Source organism: Lepidochelys kempii, chromosome 7, assembly GCF_965140285.1.
Source record: "Lepidochelys kempii isolate rLepKem1 chromosome 7, rLepKem1.hap1, whole genome shotgun sequence".
NCBI lineage: Eukaryota > Metazoa > Chordata > Testudines > Cheloniidae > Lepidochelys > Lepidochelys kempii.
The window spans coordinates 105,384,972-105,401,112 of NC_136386.1; the positions used below are offsets into that span (position 1 = coordinate 105,384,972).

General features: G+C 40.5%; 1 protein-coding gene across 1 annotated transcript in view; it reads left to right on the forward strand.

Annotated features, from left to right (window-relative positions):
• CPXM2 (carboxypeptidase X, M14 family member 2) overlaps nt 1–5,712 on the forward strand; it is a 103,624-nt gene extending 97,912 nt beyond the window's left edge. Inside the window, exon 14 of the mRNA XM_073354133.2 lies at nt 2,638–5,712. Coding sequence (XP_073210234.1) covers nt 2,638–2,891 — 254 coding nt within the window. The 3' untranslated portion in view covers nt 2,892–5,712. The remainder of the gene's footprint in view (nt 1–2,637) is intronic.
• Nucleotides 5,713–16,141: the final 10,429 nt, after the last annotated feature.

The following is a 16,141-nucleotide window of genomic DNA, read 5'->3' on the forward strand; positions in this document are numbered from 1 at the left end:
TTAGCTCTATAATTATTTCCTGGTGGTGGTTGAATGTGTAGCTTCTTTTATAGTATTTCTCAAGCTATACTAAAATACATGACAAATGCTTGTCAGAAATGTGTGGATGCACCAAAGGCTAATTGTGTCGTTAGGCACAACCTTGTCCAAAGTGTGATGCATAAACTGCACCACCAATGCAATATCCTACAAGGCACTGTGGTCAAGAGACATCTCTCTGAGACAAAATTTCCTTTGTTTCCTCTTGCTCCAGAGAAGTAAGTAATTTGCTGCTGGCCTATACAGCACCAAAGTACCAGAGGCGGATTACAGTTATGTGGGGCCTTGGGCCAGAGCACATGGGGGATGCTCCCCACGCCGTCCCATTTTTCCAGGGCCCCCCAATTGGCCAGGGCCCCTGGCACGGGCTCCATTGACCCAGCATCTAATCCGCCACTGCAAAGTACGACACCCTTCTGGACCAGCATAGCGGTGCTGGCTAGCATAATGGGGCAGAGTCAGGCTACACTATTGCCCACCCACTTGGTCTGGGAGAAAATACGCCCATTTAGTCCTGTGCACTTGGAACCAAAGTGGATTCTCAGGGCCAACCCCAAACCAGCTCTAAGTTCCTGTGGTGGACACTGCAGCAGTACAGGACAGGCACAGCAAAGCAGAGCTCCATGATAATCCCTCCCCACCTGACTCGCCCCCTACTCCCAAGAAGTGCACAGTAGACAGATATCAGCAGAGAATATGGCCTATCTCCTCTTTTAAAACACTCTCAAACTGGTTGGTAGAAAAATATGAGCCCTCTTTACTCTACGAGAAGTAACTTGACCAGGTGTGTCAGTTACGTCCTCTTTCACAATAATGCCAGGAGATGATTAGCACTGTTTTTTGGTTTTGTTCTTTTGCTGATTCCTGCTATGTCAAACCATGATGCCTAGCTTATCCAGCCCCAATATACAATTTTAGATCTTTACACAGATGCAAGATATAAAATATAAAGCCCAGCTCTAGCACAGTCTGTCTTCTTCTTCCCAGCATACAATCTTTTCATCTTGATTGTCTTTCATTTTAGCAACTTTGTATTGTAAGTCACCCAGGGGCAGGGCCAATAATAGTAATGTCATTTCACATGAATATTACAATAACTCTTCCTGTGGGAGATGTCACATTTCTTTATATATAGTATTACATCCTAGGAAACCTTGAAAATGCATGGCTACAACTCAGGAGGCTTTACTAGGGTAAATTGTAAAACAAATACAATTTTACAGTAAGAAGCTAAGTTTCATTCCCTCTTTCAATCCATTATGAAACATACTTGCTGCTTAAAATAACATCACTAGAAGACCAAAGAATGTCCAAATTATTGGGTAAACATTAAGCCATGGATATCTTCTGTAAGGAAAATCATTAAGGCCCTGATTCAATGAGGTACTGAAACATGTGCTTTGCTTTATCCACGCAAGTAGTTCAATGGATTACAATGGGGTACTCATGTCTTTAAAGTTAGGAATGTGGTTAAGTACTATGTTGAAAATCATGGCCTAAGTTACATATGAAATTGCTTTCTGTCGACGAATTGATATTATAAAGCAAAAACATGATTGCTGTATGCTGAGGGCAACAGTGAAAGGGCCCCAAAGTGGCAAAGGTGGCATATCAAGGAATTATTGTGGGTGTATTTTAATTCAACAAAATATCAAACTGCTAAGATCAAACTTAATTTGGCTGATGGTGCTGGGAAACAGGTTATTTTTAACCCTTCTCTCAGCCCTGTGTATATCTCACCTGTCCAGAGAATTCTGTTTGGGAAATCAGTACTATTTTTTATGTACAGTTACAGAAAATTAGGATGGTAAATGAAAACTGTAATGGATTTTCATGGTGGCATTTTGTTTTCATTGCCAGCTTCATTTATGTTTCCATGGTGAGGGCTACATAGTCACACATAGGAGCAGCCAGGCCTAGGCTACTTTTCCAAATTGTGACTTGACTTGGAATCAAGCACGTATTTTTTTTTTCCCCATTTAAAGGTCATTAAAAAGGCTGCAAAGAAAGAGCAGTGTTTTGCTTAAAACATTCTGTTATTGAGAAGCAGGGCATTGTCAAGCAAATGCTACATATGCCATGGGTCAGATACCTGGGGCCTGTCCTGTTGCTTTGTGTTGCTCTGGTGGCCCAAGACAGCTAGCAGACTGGGCCACCTGCTTGGTGTAGGGGAATCTTTGGGTGAAATAGAGCCAGTGTAGCCAGCCCTATACAGCTCCTCTTATGGCCTCCCGTGTTGGGATGTGGCTGGGCACGGGACTTGGCCAGAGCTCCACTACACTCCAGCAATTCTTGAGTGTGGATGAGCCCCCAAAGCTGTTTCAGCTTGTGCCAGGAGCCAAATTGCCACTCAGGTGATCCCAAACTTGGTGGAAAAGAAGGTTGTAAAGAAGGAACACAGCCACCTTTGATACCTGACTTCTTTCTGGGTCTGGTACCAACCACAGCCAAGGGGAGGTTAACTGGACATGAGGCTCAAGTCCTACATGTATAACTTCAGGCCACAGACCTAACATAGACCTTTATAGTGAATAAGTGTTGACATATCTGTCAAAAGAGCAATAGTCTGAAAATCTTCTTTTCTGATTTCTTTAACAGCGAGTGATGGGGATTACTGGCGTCTCCTGAACCCAGGAGAATATGTGGTCACTGCAAAAGCGGAGGGCTATACCTCTTCCACCAAGAACTGTGCAGTAGGTTATGACATGGGAGCCACTCAGTGTGACTTCACAATCAGCAAAACCAACCTCGCACGAATCAAAGAAATCATGGAGAAATTTGGAAAGCAGCCCATTAGTCTGTCAATCCGACGGCTCAGACAAAGGGCTAGGCAGAGACGCCAGCAAAGATAGACTACTTTCTCTGTTGTAACACATGGCGTTTACAAGCTCTGCTTAAATCAAAACCAATTATAGTAGTAAAAGATACATAGCCAACATTAACATGTTTTTGTCTATTCGAGGAGTTCTAATTAGTATATTTGTATTGAAGAATCTCTTGAGCTTCCAAAACCTTTTCTCCTCTGAGGTTTTAGGGATACAGTTTTTGTTCCCTGTATACAATCCAGCTAAATGCACATTGGGTGGGGGACCTATGCAGGGTAGTGGAATGGATTCCTCCTCTCTCTGCTGTGCCAGCATCACAGTGTCACTGTTTTTCAGGTGTTGCTATGCTGTGGGCACCGGATTTGCGCCTTATTGACTTTTAAGTAACAAAACTGCACAGGAAGGTAGGATGGATTTTCAAGAATAATCCACATCAATTTGGGGGAGAACAAACTAGAGAAATACAGGCCAGCTCCTCAGTTGGTGTAAATCAGCGCCAAAGTTGCTACATTGATTTACACTAGAGGAGGGCCTGGCCCTACATTTTTAGTTTCCTGTCAAAATTCTAAGAATAAACATAATATCCCTTGTATGCTTGGTAGCAAGAATGCAATGGGCACTTTCAAGTACAATTCTGCTAAAACCGTGATTATTGCTGTTAGAGCTTTGCCTTACTCAATACGTTCTTATGATTCCTGGAAAAAGATGATCACCAAAGTATCATTCGGAATTGAAGAAAATAAACTTCAAATAGAAAATCTTTGGTGAAAATACATGTCTGCTATATTTAATTTATTTCTTCTTGTCAACAACTTATCTTGTACATGAAGAAAAGAGAGATAAATGGTTGCAGAATCAATAATATACACTGAAAGCAATCATCAACCCTTGCATAATAACTAGTTTTAGTCCATCCTATGGAAGCTATTCTAGCACATACTTGTTCTGTAAATACCATTAAGCAACAATGTTGCCACAGCTGGGACCCAAGGAAATAGCAGGACTCTCATTAAATTCTGTATTATTGAGATGGTTGCATTATTTATTAAGAGCACGAGTCTCTCTCTTTAATATTAGAGAAGTATCCAGGGTCAAGCCTTCTTAAATTCCACTCCAAGGTGCATTTAAATTGGGTGGTAAAGTCCCTGGATATTTCAGTCTTCTGGTGCAAATCTTGGTGCACTTTCATTTAAATTTAAAAAAGCAAAGGCCTTCAATGAATTGAATATGAGGTTAGACTAGATGATCACAATGGTCCCTTCTGGCCTTACAATCTATGAATATGTAAAATGAATAATTTAGCCCCCATGTTATTTATTTTGATGTTAAATTTTATTTATTTCACCCTGTCCTCATCCTTTTAGTGTTCAATATGCCACAAATTTTTGTAGTGCCAACACCTAATTGCATCAGCAAAGTTGCCAACGAAGACCTGGAGATTTTTGCAGCTGAGTAGGAGATTTGTGTGCCTGGAGAGACATGGGGAGGAATTTGGTCAGCAGTGCAATAATTAGTAATGTTGACATTTAAACTGACATGTTTAGGTTTCAGAGCCAGCACTCCTAGTTAAAATAAATGGGGCAGTTCACTCCACACCTATGTAATGTTTCAGGTTGTTGGCAGACTCAAAGCAACACTGAATGAGTTTATACTGGGTTCACCTTTAGAAGGTTATCTTCAAAACCATACAGATTAGAAAGGTACATCTTTAAAAGTAAAAGCCTAGTTCCGGAGCACAATTCTGCTGCAAGGGGTGGATTCCATGGCAAATTCTGAAACCATGGAATGTCAGAATGTATGTGGCTTGAGGACCGTGGCATCTATTGTTTGCACTTTTTCTTCTCCAGTACTTACTCCTGGTATTGACTTTTGATACTGGATCTTCAACCAAAACATTTATTTCTTACAGGAGGCTTTCTATGTTACAAGATCAGGCGAATGGAAGGGAGTAGTACAGGAGATGAAAGTGTACTTACTTTTCTCAAAATACCCTCTGACCAGCCTCAGAGGTGAGGAGGTTTTGTCTGGGCCAGCAGGGGAAAGAAAATCCTTGGCCCTTTTAAGGATTGCCCCTTCTCGCCCCTCTCTTCCCCATGGGCTAGAGGAGAGAAGCTAGTTTGGTGATTGGTTGGACAGAAGGTTGCAGCACAACCTTATTGGCTACCAAAGGATGCCATTCTGCACTGGGAAGAAAACTCCCTCTCCCTTCCCCTTGGGATTAGAATAGGACTGGGTTGTGGGGCCTTGCTGTGGGCATCATGCTAGTTACTTTTGGGTGCTGCGTAGGAATTTTTCCTTCACTGCCAGATTGGCCTGGGGCCAGTGTGCGGGTTTCTCAACTTCCACTCAGCCGCCCAGGGACCCAATGGGTAGGTTAGGTTGTAAAATTCATTTTGTCACAATTTGGTAGGTGCCTAGTGTACATACTTGTTCAATATGGGGTCCGATGAAGTGAGCTGTAGCTCACGAAAGCTTACGCTCAAATAAATTTGTTAGTCTCTAAGGTGCCACAAGTACTCCTTTTCTTTTTGCGAATACAGACTAACACAGCTGCTACTCTGAAATATGGGGTCTGGTTCCCTGGTAAACCAGAACCGGAGGTGGATTAGGAGAAGACATCTCCTAAAAAAGGTGGAGAATGGAGTTGGAACTCCTAATGTCTGGTACAATGAGAAGACAACCCCTGTCCCTGCTCCCTTAACCCTCAGGTGAGGGGAGGCTGATGGGGTTCCAGCAACAGTGCTGAGAATGGTTTAAGAGGTGGGGGGGCTGTTAGCAGTCCTCCCCCAGGAGATAGAAATTATGGAAGGAGGGATAACTTGCACTGGATGGGTTATTTCTGGATAATTTGCAGATGTGTTTCTTAATAAAGCTGCAGCCTATTTAAACTATATTCCTGGTGTCTTGTCTTGTCTTCTTGTGCTGCCCAGAACAAATATACATCTGCAGATGGGTACATGCACAAGTACGGGAGCGCGAGTCACCAAAAACTGAAGTTGGAAAGCATAAGGCAGGACTTGTTACTCTGATGCCAATATGGACAAAATAGTTATGGAGATAACTAATAGTGCCTGTATCGGCGTGCCCATTCCACTCTTGCAATCCAGCCCCTTGGCCCCGCACCTCACAGACTCAGGGACACTCCAAGCTGGTGCAACTCCTGTGCTCTTTATTTGTGTCCGTTTCCCACCACCAGTTTCCTATGATATACAGGCTATTTACCATGGCTTGGCCTAACACAGGCCTGGTCAGGAACAGAGTAGCAGGCTCCTACCTCTCCCTGAGCTTCCCTTCCCTCCTGGTCTCCACCCTCCTTTTCACTCAGTTCCTCACAGCCTAATAGCTCCTGCCTAATGAGGCTGGCAAGTACAGTCAGTGATTAGGCAAACCTAGGCTCTTTACCCAGCCCCAATCCATTCCCCCTGATTGGGGTTGGAATGGCAGGAGCTGATTGAGGCTTCCCCAGCAGCACCCTGCCACACTCCCTTATTCGAATTAAGCTGTACCTTACTCAGTGCACTGGGACTCAGGAGATCCATGTTCCAGTTCTTGCCAGTCACTTCATCTCACTGCCTGAATTTCCCTGTCTCTAAATGGTGATAGTGATATTTCCTTCCTTTACAAGTGCTTGGAGACCTGTGATTGAGAAGTGCTGAATAAGAACTAAATTTATTCTTGTTGTTGTTATTATTATTTAAAAATTCAATTATATCACCCCATGCTATTCTAAATACCAAACACATTTTCACATTTTAAAAGATAAATTAATTATAGATGTGCTGACCATAAAAAAAAAAAAAAAAGCCCCACAACACATTGGCAAATTTTAATTTCTGACACAAACAGGCCTGTGTATTTGTGTTTGATAGGTTCAATGTCACGAATTTCTATTATCTTACCTTCAGACACTGGTGTTCTTTGAGATGAGCTTTTTGACTAATGTGAGGCAGTTGCACATGAAGTGCCATCAATGCCACCAAAGTATTTCCACTGGAATTGGTGAACCACTGTCAATTTGAGAATCTACATTACCAAAAAGGTGCAAAACTTATCACAGACATTCATGTCTGAGAACAAATATGCATCACATCCCTATTTATTGGAAGCCAGACTGTGCCTCCATTTGTTCAAATTAAGTAGTACTTTACTCCGTGAGAAGTCATGTCTCTTTCATTGAAAAAATTGTACTTAGTAAGTGTATGGAAGGTGGCAAAATCTGCTAAATAACAGTAGTTATTAATACAGGTACTTAGGAGCAGAATGTGCACCCCTTTCTCAGTTATCTGTGAAATTCAGAATGCTTTCCAAAGGTGGGTAAACATTATTATTTCCATTTGACAGATGTAGAATCCTAGACACAGGAAGTGACTTGCCCGTAGTTCATGCAATGTGCCAGTGGTAGAGCTGGGTAAAGAAACCAGATCTCCTGATCCACATCTGGGGGCCCCATCTGGTGGATCTTGCCATCTCCCAAAGGCTAGATAACAATATCCCTTCTCATATTCAGTAGTAGCACCTTACTCTGCAAGTATTCCATTTGTGCCCATGGGACTATTTGCAGAGTAAGGCACCCTGTAGGGCAGAAAATCCCCTATAGTGCAGGTGGAAGTTTAAAGCTCCAAGAGTAAAGTCCTGGGCCTATTAAAGGCCAAGGGAGTTTTGCCATTGAATTCAATGGCTCTAGGATTTCAGCCCAGGACTGTAACTACTTATGCATGCTATACAATAATACTGAACTATGATATCAACTCTTTGTTTCTGTAGTGACTAGGAGATATAATTATTGTTCAAGTTCAGAGACACATTTTGAAGTAGCAGGTGTTACTATCAGAACTAGAGATAGGCCCAAACCACAACCTTATGCTGATAAAATCAGACATCACCATCATGTTTTCCATTTAATCTACATCCTTATAATAGATATTCTCTCTCCTTGAACATTGCATTCTACTCTTTCTATCAAACCAACGAATGCTATCTGCACTGCATTAGAATGGACACAACCCTACAGTTTTTTCTGTTGGTAGAAATAAAACTCCATAGTATGTATGATTCCTTTTTATTATTACGTATCCTTTTCAACATTTACACAAATAAGAAGGACTTTGCTCAAGCTCTATTTGACATTTTTTAAAAAAACCCAGTCCATTCCAAATAATAGCAAATTCAGCTGCCTAACCGAAGCAAAAGGTTAAAACAAGGAACACCAGCCTTCAGCCATCTCCTCTTTCTCCAAATCCTGGCAGGTATAAAATAAAATAGAAATGTGCCATCTTTCCCTTGGATTTCCATGTACTAATGTCAGTTACAAAAGCACTCACATCCATTCTTGCATTCTTAGCCTCCTTACATATCAGAATCATTGTCACCCTAAGTGTATGTGCATATTTGTTTCACTTTACCTAATTCAATCCAAGTTAGTAACAATTCACATTTCTAAGTGCATTACTGTAATGGTCTTTGTTATATGAAATTGTACAGACAGATCTCAGCTTGTGTGGAGCAGCCTGGCTCATCTGAAGCCAACAGAGCTGTGTCTGTTTACACCAGTTGAGGAACTGGTCCTTCTATATCAATCTTTACAGAAGCAGAGTTGTTCATCCTTAGTCTGGTATCAATCAGTTCGCAGCAGAAGGATGAGATATCAGTATTTTAATATCTAATCTATTAGAAGGTTGGGCAGTGGGTATGTAAAATCAATTTTAAAATGAAGCCAAGGAATATAAATTATGTGCTCACTTATACTAATGGATTTCTCCATCTCTAAATAAAGTCAGTTCAAAGACTCCTATTGGCTTAAATGGGAGCTGCCTAGACCCTAATAAAATATGGTGTTTCATAGTTCTTAGTTCTCAGAAAATTAAGTTAAAGATGCTGTGGAATCTTTATCCTAGGATCTTCCCAGTTTTGTGTGTTTAAGTCACAGCCATATCCGTATTCTAATGTACTTTCTCTATTTAATTTCCTTTTAAAAGGCCATTTAACTTGAAATGACATTGTTTTATTCCACTTTGACATTGTAACACAGTTTCTGAGCGGTGAAATTGTGCCTGAAGGCAGTGAAGCCATCACATTTAATGAAATCTTTTGCCTGTGCAGATGAGACTCAGAAACGGTAAGCCAGTTTGCCCAGGCTGTTCATATAGCTTCTATCCACTAGGCCCTGATAGGAGCTTTTCTCCTTCTTCCAAAAAGTCTAGAGAGACTCAGTATTGGCTTGAGTATTGTTTGACATCACATTTCAACCCAATGCAATTGCAAATGGCCATATTTTTCACTCCTAAGTCTTTTAATGTACAGTATTTATACTTATAACTTTTATCCTTCTAATTTATATTTCATAAGCACTGAAGCAATGCATAAAGCCTAATGGAGAATGATGATGAAAATTAAACAGGGGAAAAAAAATCAGTGTTTTTTTAAGCTACTATAAATGTTTTGGGGTAAAATTATCAAAGTATCTGATTCAGGAGCCTGAATCCTGTTTTCAAAAGGCACTCAGGCACTTAGGAGCCTAAGTCCTATTGCCTTTCCATCAGACTTAGGAACCCAAGGGCCAGATTTTTCAAGATGTTTAGGCACCAAAAAATGCAGATAGGCACCTAGTGAGCTTTTCAAAAATGCCTAGGCAGCTAACTCCCACTCAGAGCCCATGCAAAATGACCTTATGTGGACTATAAATTGATCATCAACAGAGCTCTTGTTCTTAAAAACTGCCCCTTCCTCTTAAAATTCCATTTCTTTTTCAAATGTGTATTTTATTTTCCCAAGGAGTAATGCTGTTGTTCAGAGAAAGCAGTTGGATGACATTTGCCTCTTTTTTAACATGCTGTAATGTCAGGCACTGGGTATTTTAATAAGTTATTATTTTTTAATCTCACTGGCTTTACAGCAGCTGTTTTGTAAAACTCAATGTGCCAATTATGTCAACATCAAATTCATTCTTATCAACTCAATATTATCCTAGTATCAACAGAATACAGTATTTTAGTATTCAGTGCAAACCATCATTTAAGGATCTTACAAAAGTGAGTCAGCCTTATTGTTAGTGAGTATGAATATGAAAAATGGAATTAAATTTTCATACCCTAGATGTGAGAGAATTTCAATAGCTCAGTTAATGAGGATCAATGACAGTCATAATCTCACTTGAATAGACCATAGAGTTTTAAATTCAAGATCTGTTCCTTACCTCAGGAGATCTGGATCAGATCACATAGTTTTAGTTTTTATTACATATCATGTGTTTAAATAATTACATTCATGTTTAGCAGGATGGGGAGACCTTTAACTCACTGGAGAATGAAAATAACATTTTGTTCATCCTTCAGGGACCTGATCCACCTCTCAGTGACTTCAGTGAAAGTTGTTCTACTGACTACAATGAAAGCTGGATCAGGCCCCAAAAACATTTTGTGTAGTGCAAGCAAAACCTGTAAATTGAAGATACTTCCAGTATGATCAGTTGGATGGGAAAACCTGAATATTATTCTTGTGGACACTAATTTTAAGAACCCATCTATTTTTATCTGAAGCTGCTTATCATTTAGAAAGGATCATCAGCAATGCTAAATTCTGCCATTTCTGTGTGGCAACTATTTGATGCTCTTGGTTGTTCCAAAATTGAGTTGAAAGTTTCACAAGACTTTCTGAAAGCGTTTCTTCCTTTCCTCTTTCCTTTCAAGCTAGAACCAGGATGTGCAGATATACTCAAAAATGAAATAAATAAATACAAGGTCAGAAAGCGAGAGAAGTTAGTCAAGTTTTTTGGGGAACCTGAGAAAGGTTTTTTGTTTGTGTTTCTATGACCAGTTTGCTTCTTATTTTATTAAAATTATTTTGTCCATCCCTGGTATTTTACTATAAGAGCTCCTTCCTCTCCCCACAGCTTCTCTGTGCAGATGGGCGTAAGCCAAACAGCAGTCAAATTGCTATGTTCCAGCAGTGCAGGGGAGGGGGGAGAAGAAAGGGAAAGGGAGAGAGGACATACAAAAGATAACCGATGGACTTTGAACCCACCACTAATGTTCAGCAGGAGATGAAGTTGCAGTTAAAGATGCAGGGTCAGACTAGATGATCAGAATGAGCCCTTAAAAATAAGAATCTATGTTTAATAGGCTTGAGGAAAACATTATGCTAATATTAGGTATACCTTTTCTTTCCCCTTTTCCATATCTCATCTTACCTCTCTACTGTGGCACAGACCACCATTTAGATTTTCAGGATTGTGATGTATATGTTGTCTGTGCATATTAATCAGAGTTAAACCTCTCAGAGATTGTGTCACTCTTCTACCAAACAAACATTTACTAAATGTATCCACTTGTATACATAACAGGTTACTTATAACCTTTGAAATAATTGTGAATATTGTCAGTCAAAATTCTTGCTTACCAACTAGACTTTTGGGGAAGGGAGGGGTCTTCAGGTTTTAGTACTTTTTAAAATCACAAATTCAAATGCAAAATATATTATGTGTGCTCACATACGTACATCCTCCTAGGGCTCTTCCTTGGCTGGATTACCGTCACTGTCAGTGGAATGGTGTGTAGACACTCTTTAGGACACCTTAAAGTTGGGAGACAAGTGATAATCCCACAGTCTTCTTCAAACTGCTCTTGAGATTGCGCAACAACTGTTCAATTTTCATAGCCTACAGCAAATTCTAGTCCTCTTCTCCGATGCGGTGAAGGATCCTACACTCTAAATCCAACAAAACCAGCCAAGTCCCTGGAACATGGTCTCTACAGCAGACCCTTTCTGGTTCTCATGTTGTGCCGGTGCTGAATCCTGCAGTCTGGCTCCCACCCTTCCTATTTATAAACGCTTGAGTTCCCATTGTTTCCTCTGTCCGAGAGCAACTCTGGGTGTGTTCCACCAGGCAGCGTGGCTACAGTGGAAGCCACCTACATAGCTTTAAACAAGCAGTGAGCAAGCCTACTGACCAGCACACTTATTTTCTGGCCTGATTCAAGCCCATCCTGCCTGGCTCTGGCAAGTCTGCAGGCACAGAGTCCCCCAGTACCAAAACAAGGAACTATGAGCCCTCCTCACTGTCTCTTCCCTTATTTACAGCACTATATGCTGCAATGCGGGCGTGTGGGTACCACATGCATCTTACACATCTATAAAAAACAGAAGTGCAAGTGAATGTATAGTCATGCCAGAGCGGGAGACTTGGAAAGTGAAAACCCGGTCTCCCTACAGAGCAGGAACGGTATGTGCATTGTCAGTGTAAGCTTCACCATGCTGCCCCACCAATTTGCCTAAGTCACATTCTGGAGGGAAGGTTGAGACTCTATGACGATTTAGTCCCTGGCTCTATTGTTTGTTCTGATGTAGAATTTGTACATTAAGATTGAGACTATGGACTCCTTTTAAATAGGGGACCAAACAACCTTCAGATGGCAATGTCTTCCAGTCACTATCAACTTTGGCCAGCTGTGAGCAGCTAACCTACAGGTAAAAGGCTCCATTTCTCCAAATAATTTGATAGTAGTGATTTTTAGAACAATTTTGGTAAGAATCCTGAAAATTAGCTCAGTGAACTGGCAAATGCCATGAACTTTATCAAATCTGTCTTTCTAATGGAGAGACCACCATTTCAATGGGCATTATGTGGATTGTACCATGGACATCTGCATTAACTGTTCCCATGTCACACAAAATTTCAAGTGAGATCTATCATGAACCATGCATTAACCATGTACTATTGGCTCTTGATATAAAAAAATCCCATTGTGTAAAAAGAATTATGTTAAGATAACTGTCATAAATATAAAGGGAAGGGTAAACCCCTTTGAAATCCCTCCTGGCCAGGGGAAAGCTCCTCTCACCTGTAAAGGGTTAAGAAGCTAAAGGTAACCACGCTGGCACCTGACCAAAATGACAAATGAGGAGACAAGATACTTTCAAAAGCTGGGAGGAGGGAGAGAAACAAAGGGTCTGTGTGTCTGTCTGTATGCTGGTCTTTGTCGGGGATATACCAGGAATGGAGTTTTAGAACTTTTAGTAAGTAATCTAGCTAGGTATGTGTTAGATTATGATTTCTTTAAATGGCTGAGAAAAGAATTGTGCTGAATAGAATAACTATTTCTGTCTGTGTATCTTTGTTGTAACTTAAGGTTTTGCCTAGAGGGGTTCTCTATGTTTTTGAATCTAATTACCCTGTAAGATATCTACCATCCTGATTTTACAGGGGGGATTTCTTTATTTCTATTTACTTCTATTTTTATTAAAAGTCTTCTTGTAAGAAAACTGAATGCTTTTTCATTGTTCTCAGATCCAAGGGTTTGGGGCTGTGGTCACCTATGCAAATTGGTGAGGCTTTTTATCCAACATTTCCCAGGAAAGGGGGGGTGCAAGTGTTGGGAGGATTGTTCATTGTTCTTAAGATCCAAGGGTCTGGGTCTGTAGTCACCTAGGCAAATTGGTGAGGCTTTTTACCAAACCTTGTCCAGGAAGTGGGGTGCAAGGTTTTGGGAAGTATTTTGGGGGGAAGGACACGTCCAAACAGCTCTTCCCCAGTAACCAGTATTAGTTTGGTGGTGGTAGCGGCCAGTCCAAGGACAACGGGTGGAATACTTTGTACCTTGGGGAAGTTTTGACCTAAGCTGGTAAAGATAAGCTTAGGAGGTTTTTCATGCAGGTCCCCACATCTGTACCCTAGAGTTCAGAGTGGGGGAGGAACCTTGACAATAACACTTAATGATAATCCCACATCTATATGTCTGTCTCATTCTCTGCTGTAGATAGACTTCAGACATATACGTGACTAATATAAGTCCCAAAATTCTCAACTTAATTTTCCTATCTATACAGCTAATTCAAATCCACAGCCACATCTCATAAAGTAGCCACACTAATGCCAAGAGAAATTTCATCATCTCAAGTCTGACATCCAAAAATGGAGGCATCTGAAGTCAGTGGCCACTGTTGATAATTTGACTGTAGTTGTAAAACCCACCTAGCTCTTAGTCTAATAGCAAATCTTTTTTGCTTTGTTGTTATGAAATGCTGAACTACTTTGCTTAGTGAAAAATTGCCTTGAGAAGTTATTTAGGCTACAGGCTTGACTTTGAAATTTTGCAGTAGGATTTCATTACACAATACTGGTTAATATCTTGTACCCTGCTAAACGTGTCCACAAGTAGTTTAATGAGTGCAAATCACTCTCCATTTCAACCTCAATAACCCCAGCACTATCAGCTTTAAGTGAAGTGCAGAACACACACAGTTTAGAGCAAATCCAGCATAATAAAGTCAGTTTCTGAGTAATGAAAAGCATTCTTACAAATTAAATGATGAATTCCTATTTTGGCTTCAAGAGCAATCTATCATTCCTTAAAGCAATGAGACATTCCAGAGAGTACATTTCACACGTCTATGTCTCAGGCGTATTATGAATCATTTGGCTATGGGATGATTTTCTATTAACATATTGCAAATCAAACTTAATAGGCACTTGGGAATGTACTGAATTTCAGCTGGCCCAATTGCTTGGTGGCTATTAGCTCTATAGCCTGGGATACCTAGTTAAAAGCAGGCTATCACATATTGAAGCAGCAGGTGCTGGGATTATTACTTCATTTACTTGATGCACTCCACTAGCTGCTGTTTGAGAAAAATATTATGGGCCAAATCCTCTGATATAAATATATATTGGTGATATAAATCGGTGTGACCAGGTTAAAAGCTGGACCTCCCATTTTCTGAAAGGAAACTGTCAACTTTCTCAGGTTCAGTGCTTGTGCTGTGAGGCAGATGAATGCAGGAAGACAAGAAATGCTTTGAAGGAGAGAAAAACTGAAGTATGTTAATGTGGATTCTAATCAAAAGCTTATACACACCATTTTGTGCTGCAGTATCTCCAGAACACACTTGCTCATGAGTTTTCAAAGACTCTCTGCTTTTGACCCTTTTATCCAGTTAACAAGTATCACAAGAGCAGTATTTCTAGGGGCATTTCAGGTTTGTAGATTCTGAACCAAACCAGGAAGTGCCACAATGCGGCACCTCTTCCCAAATGTTAACTAAAACATTACAATTATTCCCCCCCCCCAAAAAAAAAGTTCTGTTTAATTTTGGAGAAAAGTTATGATATCCTCAGTCACTTAGCTATCCCACCAGTGCTTGCCACCATGAGTAAGGATTGCACAGTCTATGGTTAGAGCTGGCTGCAAGATCCATGTGCTATCCAAACAATCTTGAACTTTTGTGTTTCTGGTCAGGTAGGAAAAGGTGTGGAAGTTTGTTGGAAATCCAAACACACCTATGGATCAGAATTTTGCAAACAATATGTTTTCAGTTGGCTGAACCAAACACCTACATTTGGACAACACCAATTGCGGGGTGCTGGAAATCTATATTGATTTGCTGTCACTTGGGCCCATCTCAGATCATTGTGGTGACAGGGAGGGAAATTATGAGAAACAATTTAAAGTATTAAGAAAGAAAGGAAAAATATAAAGAGTCTCTTATGATCAAAATTGGTAGGTCCAATATGGCACCTAGGGCTCTATTCCTGACTCTGTCACTGGCCTGCTGGGTAAGTCATTTACCTCTCAGTGCTTTAGATTCCACATCTGTAAAAGAGGAATAATGATTCTGACCTCCTTTGTGAAGTGCTTTACAAACAATGGATGACAGGAAAGCTAGGAGGTATTTGTTTTTATTTACATATGCATGTGTACATGTATTATATATAAAGTATACATTATGATTGCTCTTGTGCTTGATCCTCATTGCTGTCTTTATTCTGGAGCTGATTTCCCATTTGTCCCTTAAAGACCAGGAACACAAGAGTAGGTACAGGAAATTCACTCAATCTTTGTGGGTGGAATTCACAGGACAAATATACAGAATGGAGAAAGAGGGCAGGAAGGCAGAAGGATCGGTGAAAATAGTCTAGGGCAAAGGAAAGCAGATTTTTTTTTATTTGTATAGTACAAACAGAGCGTGGATTCAGAAAATGAGGTAAATTAAGCATCTACATCATGGCTATAATCACTTTACAAGTGGGGCCACGAGTCAGATCAAAAAATACGTGAGAGACTGTGTGGTGTCAAGTATCAGGGGGTAGCCGTGTTAGTCTGCATCCACAAAAACAACGAGGAGTCTGGTGGCACCTTAAAGACTAACAGATTTATTTGAGCATAAGCTTCCGTGGGTAAAAACCCCACTTTTTCAGATCCATGGAGTGAAAATGATGGTGTAGGGTAGTGAGCACAAGACCTGGACCACCTGAATTTTAAATCCAACTCTACCAGTGATTTGAT